The sequence below is a fragment of the Poecilia reticulata genome, linkage group LG23 (assembly GCF_000633615.1).
Source record: "Poecilia reticulata strain Guanapo linkage group LG23, Guppy_female_1.0+MT, whole genome shotgun sequence".
Taxonomy (NCBI): domain Eukaryota; kingdom Metazoa; phylum Chordata; class Actinopteri; order Cyprinodontiformes; family Poeciliidae; genus Poecilia; species Poecilia reticulata.
Genome location: NC_024353.1, coordinates 936,290 through 955,070, shown reverse-complemented (window position 1 = coordinate 955,070; position 18,781 = coordinate 936,290). Strand labels below are relative to the sequence as shown.

Genomic DNA, 18,781 nt, shown 5'->3' with positions numbered 1-18,781 from the left:
CCAACCATCCATCCATCCATCCATCCACCAACCAACCATCCATCTGTCCATCTTCCCATCCATCTTTTTATCCATCCATAATCCATCTTTTTGTTCATCTATCCATCCATCCTCCCATCCATCCACCAACCAACCAACCATCCATCCATCCTCCCATCCATCCATCCATCCTCCCATCCATCCATCCATCCACCAACCAACCAACCAATCATCCATCTGTATATCTTCCCATCCATCTTTTTATCCATCCATCATCCATCTTTTTGTTCATCCATCCATCCATCCATCCATCCATCCATCCATCCATCCATCCATCCATCCACCAACCAACCAACCATCCATCTGTATATCTTCCCATCCATCTTTTTATCCATCCATCATCCATCTTTTTGTTCATCCATCCATCCATCCGTCCATCATCCATCTATCCATCCGTCCACCATCTCTGCATCATGAACCTTTTGTATTAAACACATCGACTCAAAAAAAGTGAAACATCTGAAACTTTGAACCAGATCAAATCTGAAATGAACCAAACGTTCTGAGCCTCTGATGGTCTGAATAAATCCTCTGGTAAAAGTGAATCAGCCCTACAACAGTTTCACCTTTGAGCTGTTTCTGTTTTTAGATAGTCTGATGACCCTCTGCTCCTCTCTCTCCTCAGACAAAGGGACGATCCAGAAGGTGATCGTTCTGCCTAGCAACCGGTCCCTGCATGGCGACCTGGTCCTGGAGGAGCTGGAAGTGTTTAAGGTCTGAACTCCCGCCCGCCTGCCTCTTGTCTGTCCTGAAAATCAAACGCAGAGCGGTGACGGGTTCAGGTTGGCACCGCTGAGGCTGATGCAGCACAGCCTGCTGGGAAACACGCTGGCACAGACAGACAGACGTCTGGCTGCTACCCTGACTGACCCTTTGCACATGTTGCTTTATCCTGGCTGAAATCTGCGCCGACGCTCCGGCTCCTTTGATCCCCGACGCCACCTGGGCTGCAGCGCTCTCTGGAATCTGCTCTGAAAACACTCAGGATATTTCTTCAAGGAAACCAGGAGAAATTGATTTTAGATTTCATTTCTGTTGTTGCGCTAAAATAATCTCAGCAGTTGGAAATAACGGTGCCAATTGTTTTAAATTTAGTTTAATGGCTGCTTTCAAAAATCAGGTTGTAAGTAAAGAGGCTTTTTATGTTTTTTACCAAGTTAATTTTCACCTTTTTGTTGTTTTTCATCCAGAATCAAGCTCCTGTCACAAATTTGAGAATCTCGTCCAAAAAAGTAAGGAACCCAAAAACATTTTCCCTTTTATTTTGAGTTTAGTTTGAAGCGTTGTTTTACAACGGCATATTGGCACTGTTGGAGATGAAAAAAAGAATACATTTTCACCAGAAGACCCAGAGATTTTTAGATTAGTTTCAGAAATTTTGAAAAGTTTTCTGACTTTCAAAAGTTGAAGATTTTACTTTTGAAATTCTGAAATTTCCAAGTTTTTTTTTTTTTGAATTTCTTAGATTAATTCCAAAATTTCAGCATTTTTTTCGAGCAAATTTTAAAATTTTCAACCAGAGAAATTACCTTTTTTTATAGAATAATGTTTAGATTTTTTTCTAGCAAATTTCAACTTTTCAAAGTCCGACATCTCCAAGTTTTTTGAGAAAATTTCTGATATTAATCACAAAATTTGACTTTTTTCTTGCAAGTTTCAACTTTTCAAACTCAGAAAATTTTCTACAACATTTTTGGCAAGAATTGATTTCTATAATGACCCTAATATGGTGTCGTATCATTTCATTTTTCACCATGTGTAATTGATGAAAAATGAAAATCTTCTGGGGAAAAGCCTAAAATCAAAGGAAATAATAGTTTCAGCACTCTGCCTCATTCTGCCGTCACTTATTAAGACAAACAGAGGACTGACATCTCAACTGTCTGCTTTTGCAGCAACAGCTGTACGTCAGCTCTGAGTTCGGGGTCTCCCAGGTCTCCCTGCATCGTTGCCACGCCTACGGCTCGGCCTGTGCAGACTGCTGCCTCGCCAGGGACCCCTACTGCGCCTGGGACGGGCTGAGCTGCTCACGCTTCTACCCCACCGGGAAAAGGTAGAGACGGCTTCAGGCTCTGCAGCTGCGGATGACGTATCCAGGGAAGCAGCTTTTCTGACGCTGACGAGGTTCAAAGGAGCAAAAGAAGAAAAAAAAATACACAAAAACATGAGTCATGTTTGAGTTTTTTGTTTATTAATCAGGATTAGATTTATTCAGCAAGTTCAACAAAAACCAAAATTGATTTTTTTTTTTTGTAAGTATATATGGAAGACACAACTGGAAAAGAATAATCAAAAGTGAGGAAAAAAATTTGAATATTGATGAAAAATGTCAGAATTCAGAGAAAAAAAGTGTGAATTTAAAATAAAAAATCTGAATATTTAGAGGTCAGAATTCTGAGAAAAAGAAACCAGAATATTGAGAACCAGGTCGAAATGTTGAGAAAAAAGTTAGAATATTGAACATTTTGAGAAAAAGTCATATTTCCTTATTCCTCTAAGTTTTTTTCCATAGATGTGTCTGCATGTAAAGTGAATTTACAAAAGAAAACTGAGATGTTGGTGGAGCATAATTACATTATCAGAGCAGAATTAGTCCACAGGTTCACACAGTAGAGTCACTAACTTCATTGTATTTCACTGGAAGTTTCTTCTATGGAGCACAATTAGTGCGTAATTGTAAAGAAAATATTTAATGGATTTAAAAACTTTTTACAAATAAAAATGTGAAAAGTATGACTAATATTTGCATTCTCTGAATCCAAAGAAACTCAAAAGTCACTTAATTAGTTATTACAGTTCAAAAACATTCCCACAGCCTGATGCTGCCAAACCACAGACGGACTTCTTCCTGCTTCAATTTGTAACCTAAAATTTCCCAAAAGTCTGTGATTACAAAGTGACAAAATGTGTAAAAGTTAAAGGATTGTGGACAGGTTTGCTGGGTGTTTTTATAACTTTTTTATTGAGAATATTGTAATTAATAAGTACAACAAATATGAAATCAATGAGCGGTCCAGACTGCGGTCAGCAGCTGATGCATAATCTACTCAAGAATAGAACAAGCTGTCCTCATGATCCATCAGCGCACACTTGATGTCACAAATTCCTCATTTCCGTTCTCTTCCTGCCCAGACGTAACACAGAGCGTCAGGAATGAGCGACCTCCAAACGAACGCCCCTGCGGTCTCTGTGAGGTCCAGCTGCTCGTCTCCGGACCGCTCAGCCGGTCCCGGGTCCAGTTCAGTTTGGACCCGGAACAAAAAGCTCAACTTTCTGTGTGTTTTTTATATTTTTTTCTGCTCTGAAATGTGTCAGCTGTTAACATGCTCCTTCTGCCAAGCTGTTCCGCATGAGAGCGCCACTCGGCTGAACAACATGGTCACATTTTCCTCATGTCGTTCTGGCACCGAAACCTCCTACCACAGAACCGGGGGATTTTCATTACTGTGTATTTTCACTGTGAGTTATGTGTTATATTCATATTGTTTGGTTTTTTTACAGGAGAAGCAGGAGGCAGGATATAATGCACGGAAACCCACTCACTCAGTGTAGAGGATTCAACTTAAAAGGTATTAAAACAGCTGCTATGAGGTCACTTTTACACTTAAATTGTAAATAAATCTGGTTTTCTGGCTAATTTAAACCACACAAGGACAAATCAGCAAGCCTTAGCTAATTTATTTATTTTTTATCGTCACACAGTCTTCAATCGACGGACAGAAACAGTTTTGTTATCGTCTTCCCGGCAATTTATAAGCCTACTAATGTGGAGGGTTTTATTCATCTGATTGTGTTTTGTACGGAACCCCATAAGGGACATGGGGGATTTATTTTCTTTTGTGTAATCTTGCTAATGTACAACATCACATGGTGGATAGAAACAAAAGAAAGAGTAAATTTACACCAGAAAGCTCAGATTTATCTCAGAAGTTTTCTAGAAACAACTTGGAAATCTGAGCTCAAAGTTGAAAATTTATTACTTTTGAAACTTTGAAATTTTCCAGAAAAACGTGGAAACTTCGAAGTTCATTTCCAAGAAAAACCGACAAATTTCCATGATTGAAGCTCAAAAATTCCCTTGTTTTTCTAGAAAACTTTCTAGAAGATCTCAAAATTGTAGTTTTCTGGTGGAAATTTACACTTTCTTTTTTCTATCTACGTTGACCTTAATACGCCGTCGTAGAAATATTGCATCCCATCCAGCCGATTATTAACATATTTAATAATCGGCTCATCTTGAATACTTAGTCTTGCTACAACATAAAGTTTTCAATGTATGTTAATGTCTTGTTTGTAAAATGTATTTAAATTTTGTCCTGTTTCTTTGTTTAAACGCACCACAAAAAAAATGCTGGAGCAGAACAGTTCAAACATTTGCTTTCCATTCCTAATCTGAACGTAAACATCACAGAAACGTTTTGAAGATGGAAAAGAAAAACGGAAAGAAAACATCCAAACTATTTGGTTTATCTTTGAGTTATTTTTATGGGGTAATATCGCCTTGTAATAAGATAATAAGTAATAAGGAATTACGTAACAAAATCAGACTTCAAAATGTAATAAAACATAATAAAAACTGTATTACGTAATAATCAAGGTAAAGTGTAATAAGTGTATTTTGCAATGCTTTCTGCTGTTTTTATATGTAATATTCTTATTTTTAGTAATAATGTGGTTTATTCTGTAATAAGTCATCACAAACTGTGTTCGTCTTCATCCCTGTTCCTCTAATAACAAACATGTTTTGGATCCTTTGCGCATTTAAATTGAACTTTTAGTCATTTTGTTTCCTTTTCAGACTCATAACCAGAATCCTCTGTATTAACCTGAAGCTGTTCAAGTCAAAACTGTTAAAATATATTTCTTTTGGTTATTACATAATGATGTTTTATTACAACGCTACATAATGCAGCATTTCACTCCACCTGACAGTTCTGGTTAATAAACACAAACATGTAGCTAATTAATTGGTTTTCAACCAGTTTTCTGCACAAAAGAGTTAAATAAAAGAAATACATTTTGATTGAGGAAATGTTATTATCACTTTGACTTTATACAAAACAGACCAAGCTGCATTTGCTAATTTATTGCAAAAGAAAATCGTTTTTTACCAGTTATGCTTTTTATAAAAATAAAATCTGCACAAATGTCTCGCTCTTCATCCCGATAAACAGCTGCAGAGAATCTGCTCCCAGGTGTTTCCCCCCCGTTTCCATGAAGAGTTTGGGGAATGAGCCATATGGGCGTAATCACCAATTAGCCACAACTCTGTCACCACTCCAGCTTTTTGATTGAGGCATTTAAATGCAAGCAGAGCGGCATGATGGGAAACCGAGTTGGTTTGAAACTTCGAAGGGATTACTTTGCGCTCAAATGGGGGTTTAAGCTGAGCTGCATGTCAACATCTCTGAGTCTCCAGTCAGATTTCCTGCTTCTTCTTCTTCTGACTCGGAGTGTGTGTGTGTGCTTATCAGCTTACAGGAACGCCGCGGAGATGGTGCAGTATGGCGTGAAAAACAACACCACCTTCCTGGAGTGCGTTCCAAAGTCTCCTCAGGCGTCCATTCGCTGGATCATTCAGAGGGACAACGACAGGAGGAAAGAGGTCAGTCTGACGTTTGAAGTCGACGGTCGGCGTTCCTTTATGGAGCCCTAAAGGCTGTTTAATATGTGCCTGATTAAATATCCTCTGTCTGATCTTCAGATTCAATCAACGTTATTAACACAACATCGCAGTTTCACTCAATGACGTGGTATCTGATACATATTTGGCCCTCCTTAGATCAATCCATCAGTCGATTAAGTTTGTTTATAAAGCACAATTCAGCAACAAGGCAGCTCAAAGTGCTTTACGTCATAAACACAAAAGATACAGAAGACATCACATAGTCAAGAATTGAGAAAACCAATAAACATTACATTTTGTCAAGTGCCATCAATATGTTGGTCATTATGGCTCAAAAATCAACTCTAACCATGTAGGTTTTTGTCAGTGTTTCAGCTGTTTTGCAGTTTTCTGGAGGTTTGTTCTGGATTTGTGGTGCAAATCTGGTAGGAATTGTTTGAATGTTCAAATAATCTCTAACTCCATGCTGTCTCTGTGTAATAATAATCTGAGTTATTTTGATTTAAGAAGCATTTCTATCGGAAAAATGCTTACACCCAGCTGTGATTTGTATTATTCATATAATTTATTAGTTTTCTGGTGTAGATTTAAAGAAGCAAGACTATTTTTTAGAAGATACTGCATCTAAATCAGTAGAAACTGTTTTTAGAAGATACTGCTTCTAAAACAGTTTCCAAAATCACCAACTTATATTCCAGGCTTTTGTCAAAAAGCATAAAGTATCACTCAAGTTTTCTGCTTCATGTGTTCTAATTAATCTTCTTTCCTCGTCTTTTTATGGATCAGACCTTTAGAATGAAGGATTCCTGCTTTAGCATCAGAGAGTCTACATGGTACCCCACTTTGATGCCCAAGTGTCCATCTGGGCATTTATTTCTGTGCATCAGTTTGCAAATCAGACCCTCATTAGCCTAGTTGGAGAGCAAGTTTAAGTTTTTTTTTTGGCAACTAGAACTAAAATGCATAAGCATCAGGAGGGAATTATGTAGCGTTGAACCGAGAACTGTCAGAATATGTGACAGAAAATGACTGAATATAAAGATTATTAGATGTAATAATTTAAAGGTGATTCTTATGTCATTTTTACTTCTAATAAATTACCAATATGTAACCAAAAGCTTCATTAAAGTCAATCAAATGTAATTTTATCTTTGAAAAGCATTAATGGAGCCTCCTGCACAACCAACAATAATGCAACAAGTGGTTTCTGGATGGTGAGTCAACAACAAAACACTTGTCTTTTTCCAGCAGCTGCTGAAATAGCATAATAACCACTGACATGCCGCCACAGTGCGACTTAACGAACAGGAGGTTTTTGAAACGGCTCTTTTTCCAGACACCAAAAAACGTGAAGGTATCGCCAGAACAACTGGGTGTTGTTTGGTTTTGGGGGGGTTTCCAATTGCTTGACTAGACTTAATGATGAGACATATTGCTAGACAATAAATTGTTCCAGAAGTTCCTCCGATAATTGATAATGTTGTTGTTTTAAGACCATTTTCAAGTAATATCTTGGTAATAATGCAAGAACAAATTCTCAAAGATCAATAAACTTTAAATTTTAGTTTAAAATTTAAATTTAACACTGAAACTAGAAGACATTGTTAATATCTAAAAATAAATAAAGAAAACAACAAATAAGTTGAATTAATAAGCCTCGGTAAGCAAAATTGTCTTTCAAAAAAAGGGACTAGTTGAGACCAAAACACCAGAATTTTATCAACCAGTTTTGATAGAAAGAGAGAAAAACATTAAATCAGTGCTTTAATTTATCAGGTGCACTGCAAAAAGAATCATACCAAGTATTTTTTGTCTAATTTCTACTTTAAATATTTGAGTAAACTTGAATTAAGACAAAACTAATTAAAAAATATCTTTTCAGCAAGATATAGAAGCTTGTTTTAAGTAAATAATTCCTTAATATTGGTGAAAATGTTCTTGTTGCATTGACAGATAAATGTACTTATAACAAGACAATTTCCCATGTTGTAAGTGAAATACTGGAGCAAGCACTTTCTCACCAATATTAAGGACTTATTTACTTTAAAAAGCTTCTAAATTTTTAGTTTTGTCTTATTTCAAATGTAATAAGATATTTGCACCAGAAACCAGATTAGACATATTTGGTAATATTTGGTATTTTTGCAGCAATTAATTGATTATTGTGCAAATGTTCAAAAAGTGAATTCTGCATGTTTGTGTGTTTGCAGGTGAAGCTGAACGATCGGGTCCTCTCCACTGAGCACGGCCTCCTGATCCGCTCCGTCCAGCAGTCCGACCGCGGCCTCTACTACTGCCTGACCACCGAGAACGGCTTCAAGCGCACCGTGGCCAAGATCCGCCTGCATGTGCTGAGCGACGCCATGGTGAGCGTTCTGGCGGACAAGCAGCAGGCGCCCTGGGCCCGCGCCGCGCACCCCAAAGCCCTGCTGGCCGCCTTCAGCCCCGCCGAGAACCTGGCCGTTCAGCAGTACTGCAAAGAGAGGAAGGACTTCCAGAAGCTCCAGCAGAGGCAGCAGCCGCCGCCGCCCGGGCCCCTCAGGGGGGACCTGGCCAAACTGAGGCCCCTATTGGACCGGAGGAAGAGCCGCAACAGACGCAATCACCTCCCTGAGGTGTGACGCATGACAGCAGCAGCAGCAGCAGAAACTGCCACACACGCCTCCCTCCGCTCATCTGCCCTTCAAAGCGGCTCCAGACCCGCTGCGGACGTCAAAACACAACCAGAAGGTTGGTTCGGGGAGATTTAATCCCACAAAATCCATTTCTCACATGAGGTAATGCGACCAGATGGCTGTGAGTTTTCAACCACGAGTTTTTGGTTTGCTTTGATCGTCACAACCCGATAGGAAGCGGACGTGCTGCGACTTCCTCCGATAAACTCTGCGCTCAGAGGATCACTCACCTTAAATACAGCTGCTTTAATACGTTTATTGGACCTTCATCTATTGCTGTTGTAATTGAAAAAGGTTGAGAAGACACATGGATGCATTTTAGGATTAGAAATATCCAAATATGAGATCACACTTTGCTTTTATTTCTCTGTTCCTGATGCTACAATCATAGTTATTATAAATATTTACAGCCCCAACTTTGGCTTTTTCTCTCCTGGTAAAAATCTATAAAACGTCCTCGTTAATCACATTGAAAAACTGCAGCAAAACCCATTCACTCCAACGAGGTTTCCAGGATTTCTGGAAGAGAAACGAGCCCACAGCATTACAGATCCTCCACCGTGCTGAACTGTCAGTTTGGTTTTCATTCTTTTATATTTAAACTCTGCTCCACTGTGGATCACTTTAAGGTTTAAAAGGTACTTTGGAGACTCCAACATAGCGTTAAAAAGTAAAGTTTAAAGTTAAAATAAACCTTCAGTGAAATTTATTTCCAAATAACTGTTGAAGATGTCATTAACTACAATAAAAACAATTTCTAATTTGGAGTTTTTCATGATACATTTCTATACGTTTTGTTTAAAAACCCAGCATATTGTTTGGATTGTTAGGTTGTTTTTTTTTAGAGTATCAACAAATACCAAAAATTTGAAATATCACATTTTTCAAGAGCAGTATTTGTGATTACTGCTAAAATAACCTAAAAAAAGGAGGAAGAAATGGATTTTATCGTCACTTTTATCACAAAATATTGGTAAAACCTAAAATCCATATCGCCCAATGCTAATTATTTTTGTACATTTTTCAGTTCCAAATAATGATTTTGCAATAATAAAAGCATTTGTTAACAGCTTTTTACCCACATAAATGTTTGTTGCACATCATAACGAGATGGCGCCTCAAATTTTGAATGTCATGCAAAGTGGAGCAAAACATAAAAACCAATTAGGAAATCTGACTCGCCAAAAACAGCAAATGTATAATCTGTGCTACAAATCGATTCTTTTAACTATTTGTTTTGCACAGGAGGTCCACCACTGTTACCAAGCTGCAAATCTCTTCATTTCTTCCATATTTCTGTCTAAAAAAAATGATCCAGCTGTCATCTGATGGTCTGTTGATCTGAGTCTGGGTTCAGTTTAAAAAAACTGAACCCAGCTGTTCACTGTTTCAGTGAACAGCTTGGAGGTGAGGAGTTAAGGCCGTGTCGCTCAGACATAGTGAGGTAGTCTGGTTAGACATTTTGCATTTGTGAAATTTTTTTTTCAACCTATAGATGATGTAGATAGAAAATATTGCTTTTGTACAAAGTATTTTATGTGTCTTTAATATTTTAAATTAATATTCTTGACAAGTTTGGTCAAAATTGTTTTGTTATTTTGTACATAACTTTGGTGTTATTTACCAGCTATGACCGCATCTGCGATTTCAGAAGATTTCAAAGCAGCATGCATGTTCCCTCATTCAGTCTCTGCTTTACATGTCAGACTTTTTCATTTCAACTCTGCATAATTTTATTGTCATGAATTCTATGTATTTGTATTTATTAATGTTGTAGCCTGAATAAATCTGTTCAAGTGAAGCTCAGCTTTATAGAAACGCAAACAGCTAATCGCTTATATTAGCTTAAAATGTAGATTACAAAGACGCCGTCCGTCCATCACCTAAGTAAAATTAATACTTAATTTCCTAAACGCACATGAATGCCTCTTTCGATGTAATGTCTTAAAAACATTGCTTTAAAATCAGCTTGAGAGGTTCTGGTTTCAAGAAACTGATTTGTCAGTGAAAAATTTAAAATAAATCGATTTATTTTACAAGATTTTCAATCTTTTAAGAGCTGCATTTCTACTGAAGACATCAGAACACAAAACGAACAAAATTATGTCACTTTATAAGTCATTATTTTGTTTCAGCTGTATTTTTCAGACACTGGACCGTGGGCTATTTGAGGCTCAGTAATCACAAATGTCTCTGAAATGTAACTCCAAATGTAACTAAAATAAATCTGAAAATATTCAAAAGAAAGTGTAGTTTGGGAAACTAAAATTGGTGCAATACTACTTGACTCAACCGGCTGCCAATGTAGGAGTGTCATTTATTTTCCTTGGCACTGATTGGCTGAACCACCTGCTTGGAGCTTGACTGCCTGGCAACCTCTAAGCCAATAGAATGAAAGCGTTATACTGGTGCGTTTGTTTCCTTCTAGTGAGTGTGCCTGTGGCAACCTATCTACCTATCCATGATGGATAAGTTTATAGAGATGGATGGATGGATGGATGGATGGATGGATGGATGGATGGAAAGCTGAGGTCATTGTTTCTCTAGTTGCTACAATCGATAGTAGCCACACAGATATGGGGAAATTTTTCTGCCATAATCCAAGAGCATTTTCCAAGACTGAAAATGTGTGCTCTCAAATTATGGCAAAAAAATAATTCCCCCATATCATAACTTCTGTTTGGTCTTAATCAAAACATGCAACCTCAACGTGACGTTTTATTAGTGTATAACTTGAATTTCAGGTGAACAACTGACTAAAGGGCATTTCAAATCAATAAAACCAACTAATGATCTCATGATCTTTATCAGCCCTTACCAATTATAGTCACGACTGCATTAAATAAAACACAAGACAAGTCATGAAAACGTTGTTTCTGACTTTTATTCATTTTGAACACACTAGTTTAGCAAACTATATGCACATTTACGCTTCTACCTTTCAGTCATAGGGCGTCAAATAAACCCATTTCTCTCTGCCTGGAGACATAAAGGGTTTACCTGACAGCTGAGGGGGGTTTCTAATTCTCCCTCAAGAAATCCCTGATTCAGTTCATGTTACAGTGTTTCAAATCAAAACAAGAATTGGCAAAGAAATTCAGCTCTCCTGAGCGGTTAAAAAAATCACAGTATTCCTCCCTTTTTCAAATAAAAGGAGATCTGACATTATAAATAAGACATGATTGCAAAAAAATTGCAAGTCTATATCAAAAAGGGTTGATGTCGCCTGGCGGTTTGAATGCACTGTGGTTATATGCGCAACAAACTGGTGAGCCTGCGATTTACTACGCAAGCTCCTTTTTGTTATGGCTCCTCCGCACAATAAAGAAACCAAGAAGACACAGGAGGAAGACGCCAATACCGACACCCAGGAGCACCTGCTGTATGATCTCCAGCATCTGGATACGAGAAATGAGCTCCTTCTTGAACATCTCTGCCGTTTCATCATCCAGCGTCGCTGTCTGTTTGAAAACAGAACGGAAGACGATTACTGATTCACGTCACCTTCCGATTCTGTCAAGTTACACCCACAAACTTCAAAGTACGTTGTGCAAATTTTCTTTACCTCGTTTAGCCAAACAAGAGGGAACAGGGTGTAGTCCTTTACTTTCTTGAGCACCCTGCAAAGAAAGAGCTCGTCGATTCATGTCCAGAGTATAATTTGTCAGTGCATGCATTTTTAAGACCGTCTGTATACGTTTTTGCTGTTTAAAAGAAACTCGAGACGTTCATTGCACTCAATTTTGCTGCTGCAGCAACTCTTATCTCCTAACGTGTAAAACTCTCTGAAGCTGCTTCCCTCTAAATGCCCCGTTCCTGCTTTTAGCATTACATTTTCCCCATCATTTCCCATCTGATTCACAAAGCAAACACACGCATCCTGTTTGGGAAGTGCAAGCAATTTTGCACTCTCTCTGAGTCGGATTGCAGCCGTCCTGGCACAGTCTCACTCTGACCCGATCCAACAAACAGCAGGCAGAGAGAAAGAGATAAATGTTCTCTCACAGCAGCATACAAGGACAAGGTGCAGAGACACGCCTTGAAACTGCAAGGAGGACAACAGTTGTGATTCTTGTGGGAATCGTGTTCAGGGTGAACACCTTGGACAAAATGAGAATATTTTTGGAAATGTGTTTACTTAGGTGGTATTTTGTATTGAATCTTGGATGCGCTGGACATTAGAGAGGCACCGAGCCTTAAACCAGTCACTGCATTACAGTGGATTAGAGTTGGTGGCCATCGTTACTTCCAAACGAGGACAAAAAACCCAAATGAGAAGTATGAGTCAACCGGGAATGTCGGAATATTTAGAGTTTGGCTAACGTAGGTCCCATTCATACCTTCAAGTACTGATTCTGAACTTAACTTTACCCTTTTAACACCCATTGGACACATCTTGCTGAACTGTAGGCAAAACATATTACTGGGCTTCAGCAGGGGGTAGTTTTTCTCAGAAATGTTGAATCTATTCAGTAGGATAGCATTACCATAAGCGCAAATCTTTTGTTTGGCTATGCGTCTGAAAGAGCTGGCCACCAATTACACAGACATTGAGCCTCGCTAACCAGTGGTGGAATGACACAACCATTAATTACCTCTTGTCTAAAACGGCATGCTGTGTCCATGCTTTCACAAACTAAATATAATCATTTCTCAGAAATGTTGATGCTATCGAATGGCATAGCACAAATCTTTTGCTTGGTCTTGCACCTTGAAGAGTTGGCCGCTAACTACACAGGATCAAAAGATTGGCTTACACCTTTAGGAAGTCTACACAAAATTTGGCAAGCCAAAATGTCAAGCATGGACTATCCCGTGCCAAGTTTGACCTTAGCTACAACGCAAGAGGTATGTCCGACTAGCTGATTTGAAATTAAAGAGGGTTGCAGCAAGAAGGTTCTGGGTTCGATTCCCGGCCCCGGTCTTTCTGCATGGAGTTTGCATGTTCTCCCTGTGCATGCGTGGGTTTTCTCCGGATACTCCGGTTTCCTCCCACAGTACAAAAACATGACTGTCTAGTTAATTGTGTGTGTGTGTGTGTGTGTGCGTGCGTGCGTGCGTGCGTGCGTGCGTGCGAGCGTCCTGTGTGTCTCTGTGTTGCCCTGCGACAGACTGGCGACCTGTCCAGGGTGACCCCGCCTCTTGCCCGGAACATTAGCTGGAGACGGGCACCAGCAACCCTCCTGACCCCACTGAGGGACAAGGGTGTAAAGAAAATGGATGGATGGATGGATGGATGGACAATGATACTGGAGTTTGAAAACATCAACAGCATCCTCTTGACAAGTTAAGACTCTGTACGTCTGTCAGTCTTTGCATAAAGAGGGAGAGCTTCAAATGTCCTTTAGCTTCATCTACCGTAACGCTGGCATTGATCCGGTATGGCAACGAAAGAGCTTAGCCAAATATCAAAGCCCTCTGTTTACAAGTTTGACTACAACCCAACCCTGAGTTATAGTGATAAGATATGGAATTTAATGAGATACCAGATACTAATGCATCTAAAATTTTTATCTTCTCTTGATTAGCAAGGTCAGCCTTAGAGATAAGGTAAGGAGTGAAGTTGCTGTTTTCAAAGGAGTCAGTTGAAGTGGTGCTATTATGTGCTGAAAATCCCATTTGGAGGTTTTCAGAAGGAACAATCTCCTTTCTAGGCAAAAACTACCTTAGTATTTCCTTTTATCCTTATAAACTTGATGCTCTGAGCCCTACAGACTGCAGTCTTGTTCATGCATTGTATTTCTGAGAATCATGGGACCTAAAAGGATATTTTTGATACAAATATAGCATGATGCAAATCTTTTTTAGGGTGATTACATTATGTAAATACTGATAAGGTTGGTACACAAACTCATCTAGTGCCTCTACTCGGAGTGTTGTAAAGAAGAGGATTGGAAAAAAGCTTTCCCAACTTCCTGGATACCAAACACAAAATTAAACCTTTCCCAAAATTGTTGAAGAAAATAAAGCACCAACTCACGTGATGACTTTTGATGGTCCGTACATCATGTTCACTTGAATTCTCTTGGCAAAGTTCAGAGTAAACCCAGAGGTCTGGTGGGAAAACAAAAACAATCTCATCTTAAAATTAACCACTGATCTTCCAAAGATAAAACAAGAAAAGCTGATCGGTGACTTCCTCGTACAGGTTCAACATCCAGAAAGGTTTTGTGATGCTCTTCATGGGGGTTTAAGCCAAGCACATCGGTCCGCAGTGATGGACTGCCATGCAGGAAGTGGGGCAGTGAGATATAAATAGGCCTCCCTGTTCAGAAACATAAAGCTAAATATTAAATGTCAGATTGAAATTAGATGGATTGGCTGGTTTTTGGTATTTTCTAAAGTAACTAACCTTGCTGACAGGCACTGATATCCAGCACGCCGGCCAGTGTGCAATTTTTGGTGGTCTTCATGTTTGAGCAGAAGCATTTGTTGTCTGGATTGACCTCAGGGGAGGCCAGAGTCAATGCGTGAAGTGAGAATCGGTACACATCGATTCCTTTCAGATTCATAGTCCTCTCATAGCTGGCTGACACAGACCTGAAGTCACAAGAACCAGAGGGACTGTTCCAGATTCCACAACCATTTCAAACACAACTTCTCTGAAAAGCTCTGACCTAGTTGACTAGTGTGAGAGGAAAATGTAAAAGTTTAGCCTGAATGCCCAACATAACAGATCGGATGAGTGGCTCCAGCTACAGCAGAACATTAATCACCTGCAGATGTCTGAGGAGAAGAAAAAGAGCGGATCCTTCTTGTTCACAAAGGGAGGGAAGGAGGAAGCATCTAAGGAAGAGCAGAAAGAAAACGTGGTCATAGAGATGCAACATGGAGTCTAGTTTTTGTTTTGACTGATGTAACATACCTGTCCCATTAAGCATATCACAGTATTCATCATTCCAGAAACTTAAGCTCCTATGGCACAAAACATAAATTATACATATAAATTTTTACTTACTTTTTTAATATACGCTTATGTACATTATGCCTACGTTGTTTGTTGACAATGTATGGGATAAAATAGGGCTACATCAACTCGAATCTTAAAATAAGCTGATCTGCATGTCTGTGGTTGTCTCCATTGGTCATAGGATTGGACATTTAGAAAATAAATTTGCTCAATGGAAACAAAAAAATTATATAATAAAAAAGAACTTTATATATATATATTTTTAAAAGTGCTACATATGGTGTTTCCTTTGGTTACGTTTGGCAAAACTGCAGTTTAAACACCTTTTCCCGCTTCCCACAAGTCACATGATCAACAACCGGATGTTGACATTGACGCAAACCACGAAGAAGAAGAAGAAAACCGTAAGTAGTTGAATGATAATGGTGCGACATGTTTTTTAATTACTTATCGTGTGTGAACAAACGTATTCACGTTTGATTTTAGTAACGGATCGTATTTAATTAAAACACTGCAACTGCGTTATTGTTTTTTCCACATTAGCAGAATATCGACAAAGTTTTGCTCATAATAGTAATAAAAATACAGCTATTCTAACCTAATTATTAGATTTCCTATGCAGAATCTAACGCAGTGGTCTCAAACTACTGATGTAACGCATTTATTTGCGTCTTTGCTTCAGCACACCTGGCTCCAATATTAGCTCATTAGCAGGGCTCCGTAGAGCTTGACTGCATGCTAGCAAAGCAGTTTTGCCATTTCATTGAACCGTGTAGGACAAGGACAAAAGGTTGCAGGAATGTCACTGATGTAAAGTATGTGGCATCACTTTGGCTTGCACACTTTATAGCAATTTTATACTGGACATTTCTGTTCAATTTGGTTACATGAAAACTTCCGTGGACAGGAAATGGTAGCCTTAAATAGACTGACTTGCTTTCTTTCCACTTGTCGATCTTTCCCACGTTTGCGATGTCATCTTTCCCAGTGAAGACATCGAAAGGGCCATCGTATGTGTTATTGTACTGAGAGGAAGAAAAAAAACATTTGTATTTTCTCTGCAATTAATAATTTAGCCTGCAATACCAAGAACCTGGAAAATTTCTCTCCAGAACCTACAAGTTATTTCTGACAACCTGATTGAAACTTGCTTGTTTATTTGCTGGAACTAAATCTGTTCTTCCCTTTAAATTTAACAACCAATTTTTAAGAACTCAACTTTTTTTTTATCTCAGAATTTGGCCAAATATTTTCAGGAACTTACCAATTACTTAACCTGAACTTCCCAGAATTGGTCAGGAACTTTCTGTGAAATTTTATTTGATCTGACCAAGTTTTATTTTGGAAATTACCAGGTATTTTTTCACCAAATGTTCTCCAAACTTGCCTGTTACTTTTTTCCAGCTCCGATTCAGCGAGTTTTTGGAAGGCATCCCAGGAAAATACAAGTTTTTAGGGAAAGTTGTTTGGAAACTAACAGTAGCTTTGCATTTCTTGCAACTTTCTCCAGATTTTTTTTTTCTTATTTCTAGGTCTTTACTCACATCTAAGAAGAAGCCCACATCTCCTCTTAGTATGGGATCTGTGTATCCCCAAAGCAGCTCTTTGACTGTGCGGCGCTGAAATAAGGAAGAGTTGGTGGTCTTTATCAGTGTCTCCACGATGGAATGCAACTCTGTTGGAATCGCTGAATAAGCTCCCTGAAAAACCAAGAAAAATGAGAAAAATTACCCCAATTTGGAAAAGCAGTGCATAGAAACAGATATTGTTATACAAGGCAATACGACTCACAAATATACACATTTTGATCCAAAGCTGTTGTGCACACAGAGGTATTTGTTCCCCTGAGAGATAAATCTGAAAATAATCTTCTTTTATGACTCTGATGCTCGAAGGGAACAAGCAGAGACTCCTGCTTATTATTGGAGGCTTATTAAAGTTTGAAGAAAGGGCACGCTCCGTCAATAAAAACAAAAATGTTTGCATTGATCAATTACCACCTCTGATTTATTAAAATGTACATGCGAGCAATTCAATGCTCTATTGGATGACCAATTCACCACTGAAAACAGTTCAACTATTTTTGGATGGGATTAAAACCACCTTAGGTTTTTTTTTCTCTCATTTTGGACAAAACCAAACCAGAGCGGAGAGGAAACTTATCCAGAAAGCCTTTCTTGCAGGGAGCTTAATTGTGGGAAAAAGAAGGCGAGGTGGAATAAAGTGTAACAAGGTCCACTCTGTGAGACGCAATAGATAAATGGATCAAAGAGCAGATGGATAACAAGGGTTCAAATTCGCTTTTAGATTAATATTTTAGTCTAACCCTCGTCTGTTCTGCTGAAGTTGTTGTCAATAAAAGCAGCTGTCGAAGATAAAAGATCAAAATTGATCCTCCCGCAGTTGTAAACACCTTCTGTTGTTGTTTTTGTGTCCGTCAGCGACTGATCCTCAACATCTTTGTCTTGCAAAACTAAGGATTCAATACTATTTGTATAAAATAAACCAATAACCAGCAGGGTTTGTTGTACGATTAGTTTTGACTGACAGCTGTGGTGCCTCAGTCAGGTTTGTTAATTAAAGTACACAACCCCAGTTTTGTCCACTTAACCGTCTACAGTCATAAAATGGAAACGTTGAACCTTGTACTATCAGAAACACAATTATTACTACATATTAAAGCTTTAAGGTTTTGTTTGCTCATGATACAACATACACAATTATGAGAACATCTGCACACTTACTCTCAATAGTTGGGTGTTCAAAGTGTGGCTTGGGGGCCATTTTTGGCCCTTTTTATTAATTTTGTGTGGCCCCTGACTGCAATTCAAAAATGGCACAAATTTCTTTTTATGGTGAGATTTTCCATGGCAAGTTTATATCTTAAACTGTAGTTAGCCTTTTAAATTCATTTCTTTGGATAGATAAAAAAAATAATAATTATACACCTAAAAAATGGAAAATAATAAGCTCAAAAAAGTTAAATAACTGTAAAAATTAAGCCAAACGTAAAATGTTGGATTGTATTTATTGTTGTGCGTGAAAAAGAGAACTAAAAATAACATTTTAGTGTTTTTTTTATTGGGGGAAAAACAAAATGTTGTCCCCTGAATACTTTCAACTTTGGTAATTTTGACCCAAAATGTTTGGACACCACTGATTTCTGTTCAGGTAGACACCGACTGACCCTTCAAAAAAATCCTTCTATTTCAAATATCAGAGTGGAACAAGCTTCATATGCTTCTGGAAAGAAAACAGTTTGCATAGCAACAAGATAAACTTGAATCCTCTTGGCAACGTTTGTTACGTTTCCAATTGATTTAAACATTTTGTCTAATGGTCCTAGTTGTCTTTTTGTCTCAAATATATATTGTTGCACCTAAATAAGTCTATGGAAGACAATTAGTGCCACTGAAAAACAAAAAAACTTTAATCTTCTGAGCTCAAAAGTCATAAAAAAAGTCTGATTTTTAATTTCAGTGGCCCTAAACCTCTTTCATATATCAGAATTAACCGTCACAATTATATATA

At 38.3% G+C, this 18,781-nt stretch overlaps 2 protein-coding genes across 2 annotated transcripts in view; one reads left to right on the top strand and one right to left on the bottom strand.

Moving 5' to 3' along the window:
• The window catches only part of sema3c (sema domain, immunoglobulin domain (Ig), short basic domain, secreted, (semaphorin) 3C), a 47,917-nt gene extending 38,797 nt beyond the window's left edge, over positions 1 to 9,120 (top strand). The window contains exons 13-19 of the mRNA XM_017302905.1: positions 665 to 753; positions 1,230 to 1,271; positions 1,935 to 2,092; positions 3,541 to 3,608; positions 5,514 to 5,644; positions 7,876 to 8,184; positions 8,294 to 9,120. Coding sequence (XP_017158394.1) covers positions 665 to 753; positions 1,230 to 1,271; positions 1,935 to 2,092; positions 3,541 to 3,608; positions 5,514 to 5,644; positions 7,876 to 8,184; positions 8,294 to 8,446 — 950 coding nt within the window. The 3' untranslated portion in view covers positions 8,447 to 9,120. The remainder of the gene's footprint in view (positions 1 to 664; positions 754 to 1,229; positions 1,272 to 1,934; positions 2,093 to 3,540; positions 3,609 to 5,513; positions 5,645 to 7,875; positions 8,185 to 8,293) is intronic.
• Positions 9,121 to 9,816: 696 nt separating this feature from the next.
• Positions 9,817 to 18,781, bottom strand: part of cd36 (CD36 molecule (CD36 blood group)) — a 21,396-nt gene continuing 12,431 nt past the window's right edge. The window contains exons 2-10 of the mRNA XM_017302689.1: positions 16,795 to 16,957; positions 16,184 to 16,275; positions 15,206 to 15,255; positions 15,057 to 15,126; positions 14,693 to 14,880; positions 14,487 to 14,605; positions 14,321 to 14,394; positions 11,906 to 11,960; positions 9,817 to 11,801 (exon numbers count right to left, since the gene is read on the bottom strand). Coding sequence (XP_017158178.1) covers positions 11,625 to 11,801; positions 11,906 to 11,960; positions 14,321 to 14,394; positions 14,487 to 14,605; positions 14,693 to 14,880; positions 15,057 to 15,126; positions 15,206 to 15,255; positions 16,184 to 16,275; positions 16,795 to 16,957 — 988 coding nt within the window. The 3' untranslated portion in view covers positions 9,817 to 11,624. The remainder of the gene's footprint in view (positions 11,802 to 11,905; positions 11,961 to 14,320; positions 14,395 to 14,486; positions 14,606 to 14,692; positions 14,881 to 15,056; positions 15,127 to 15,205; positions 15,256 to 16,183; positions 16,276 to 16,794; positions 16,958 to 18,781) is intronic.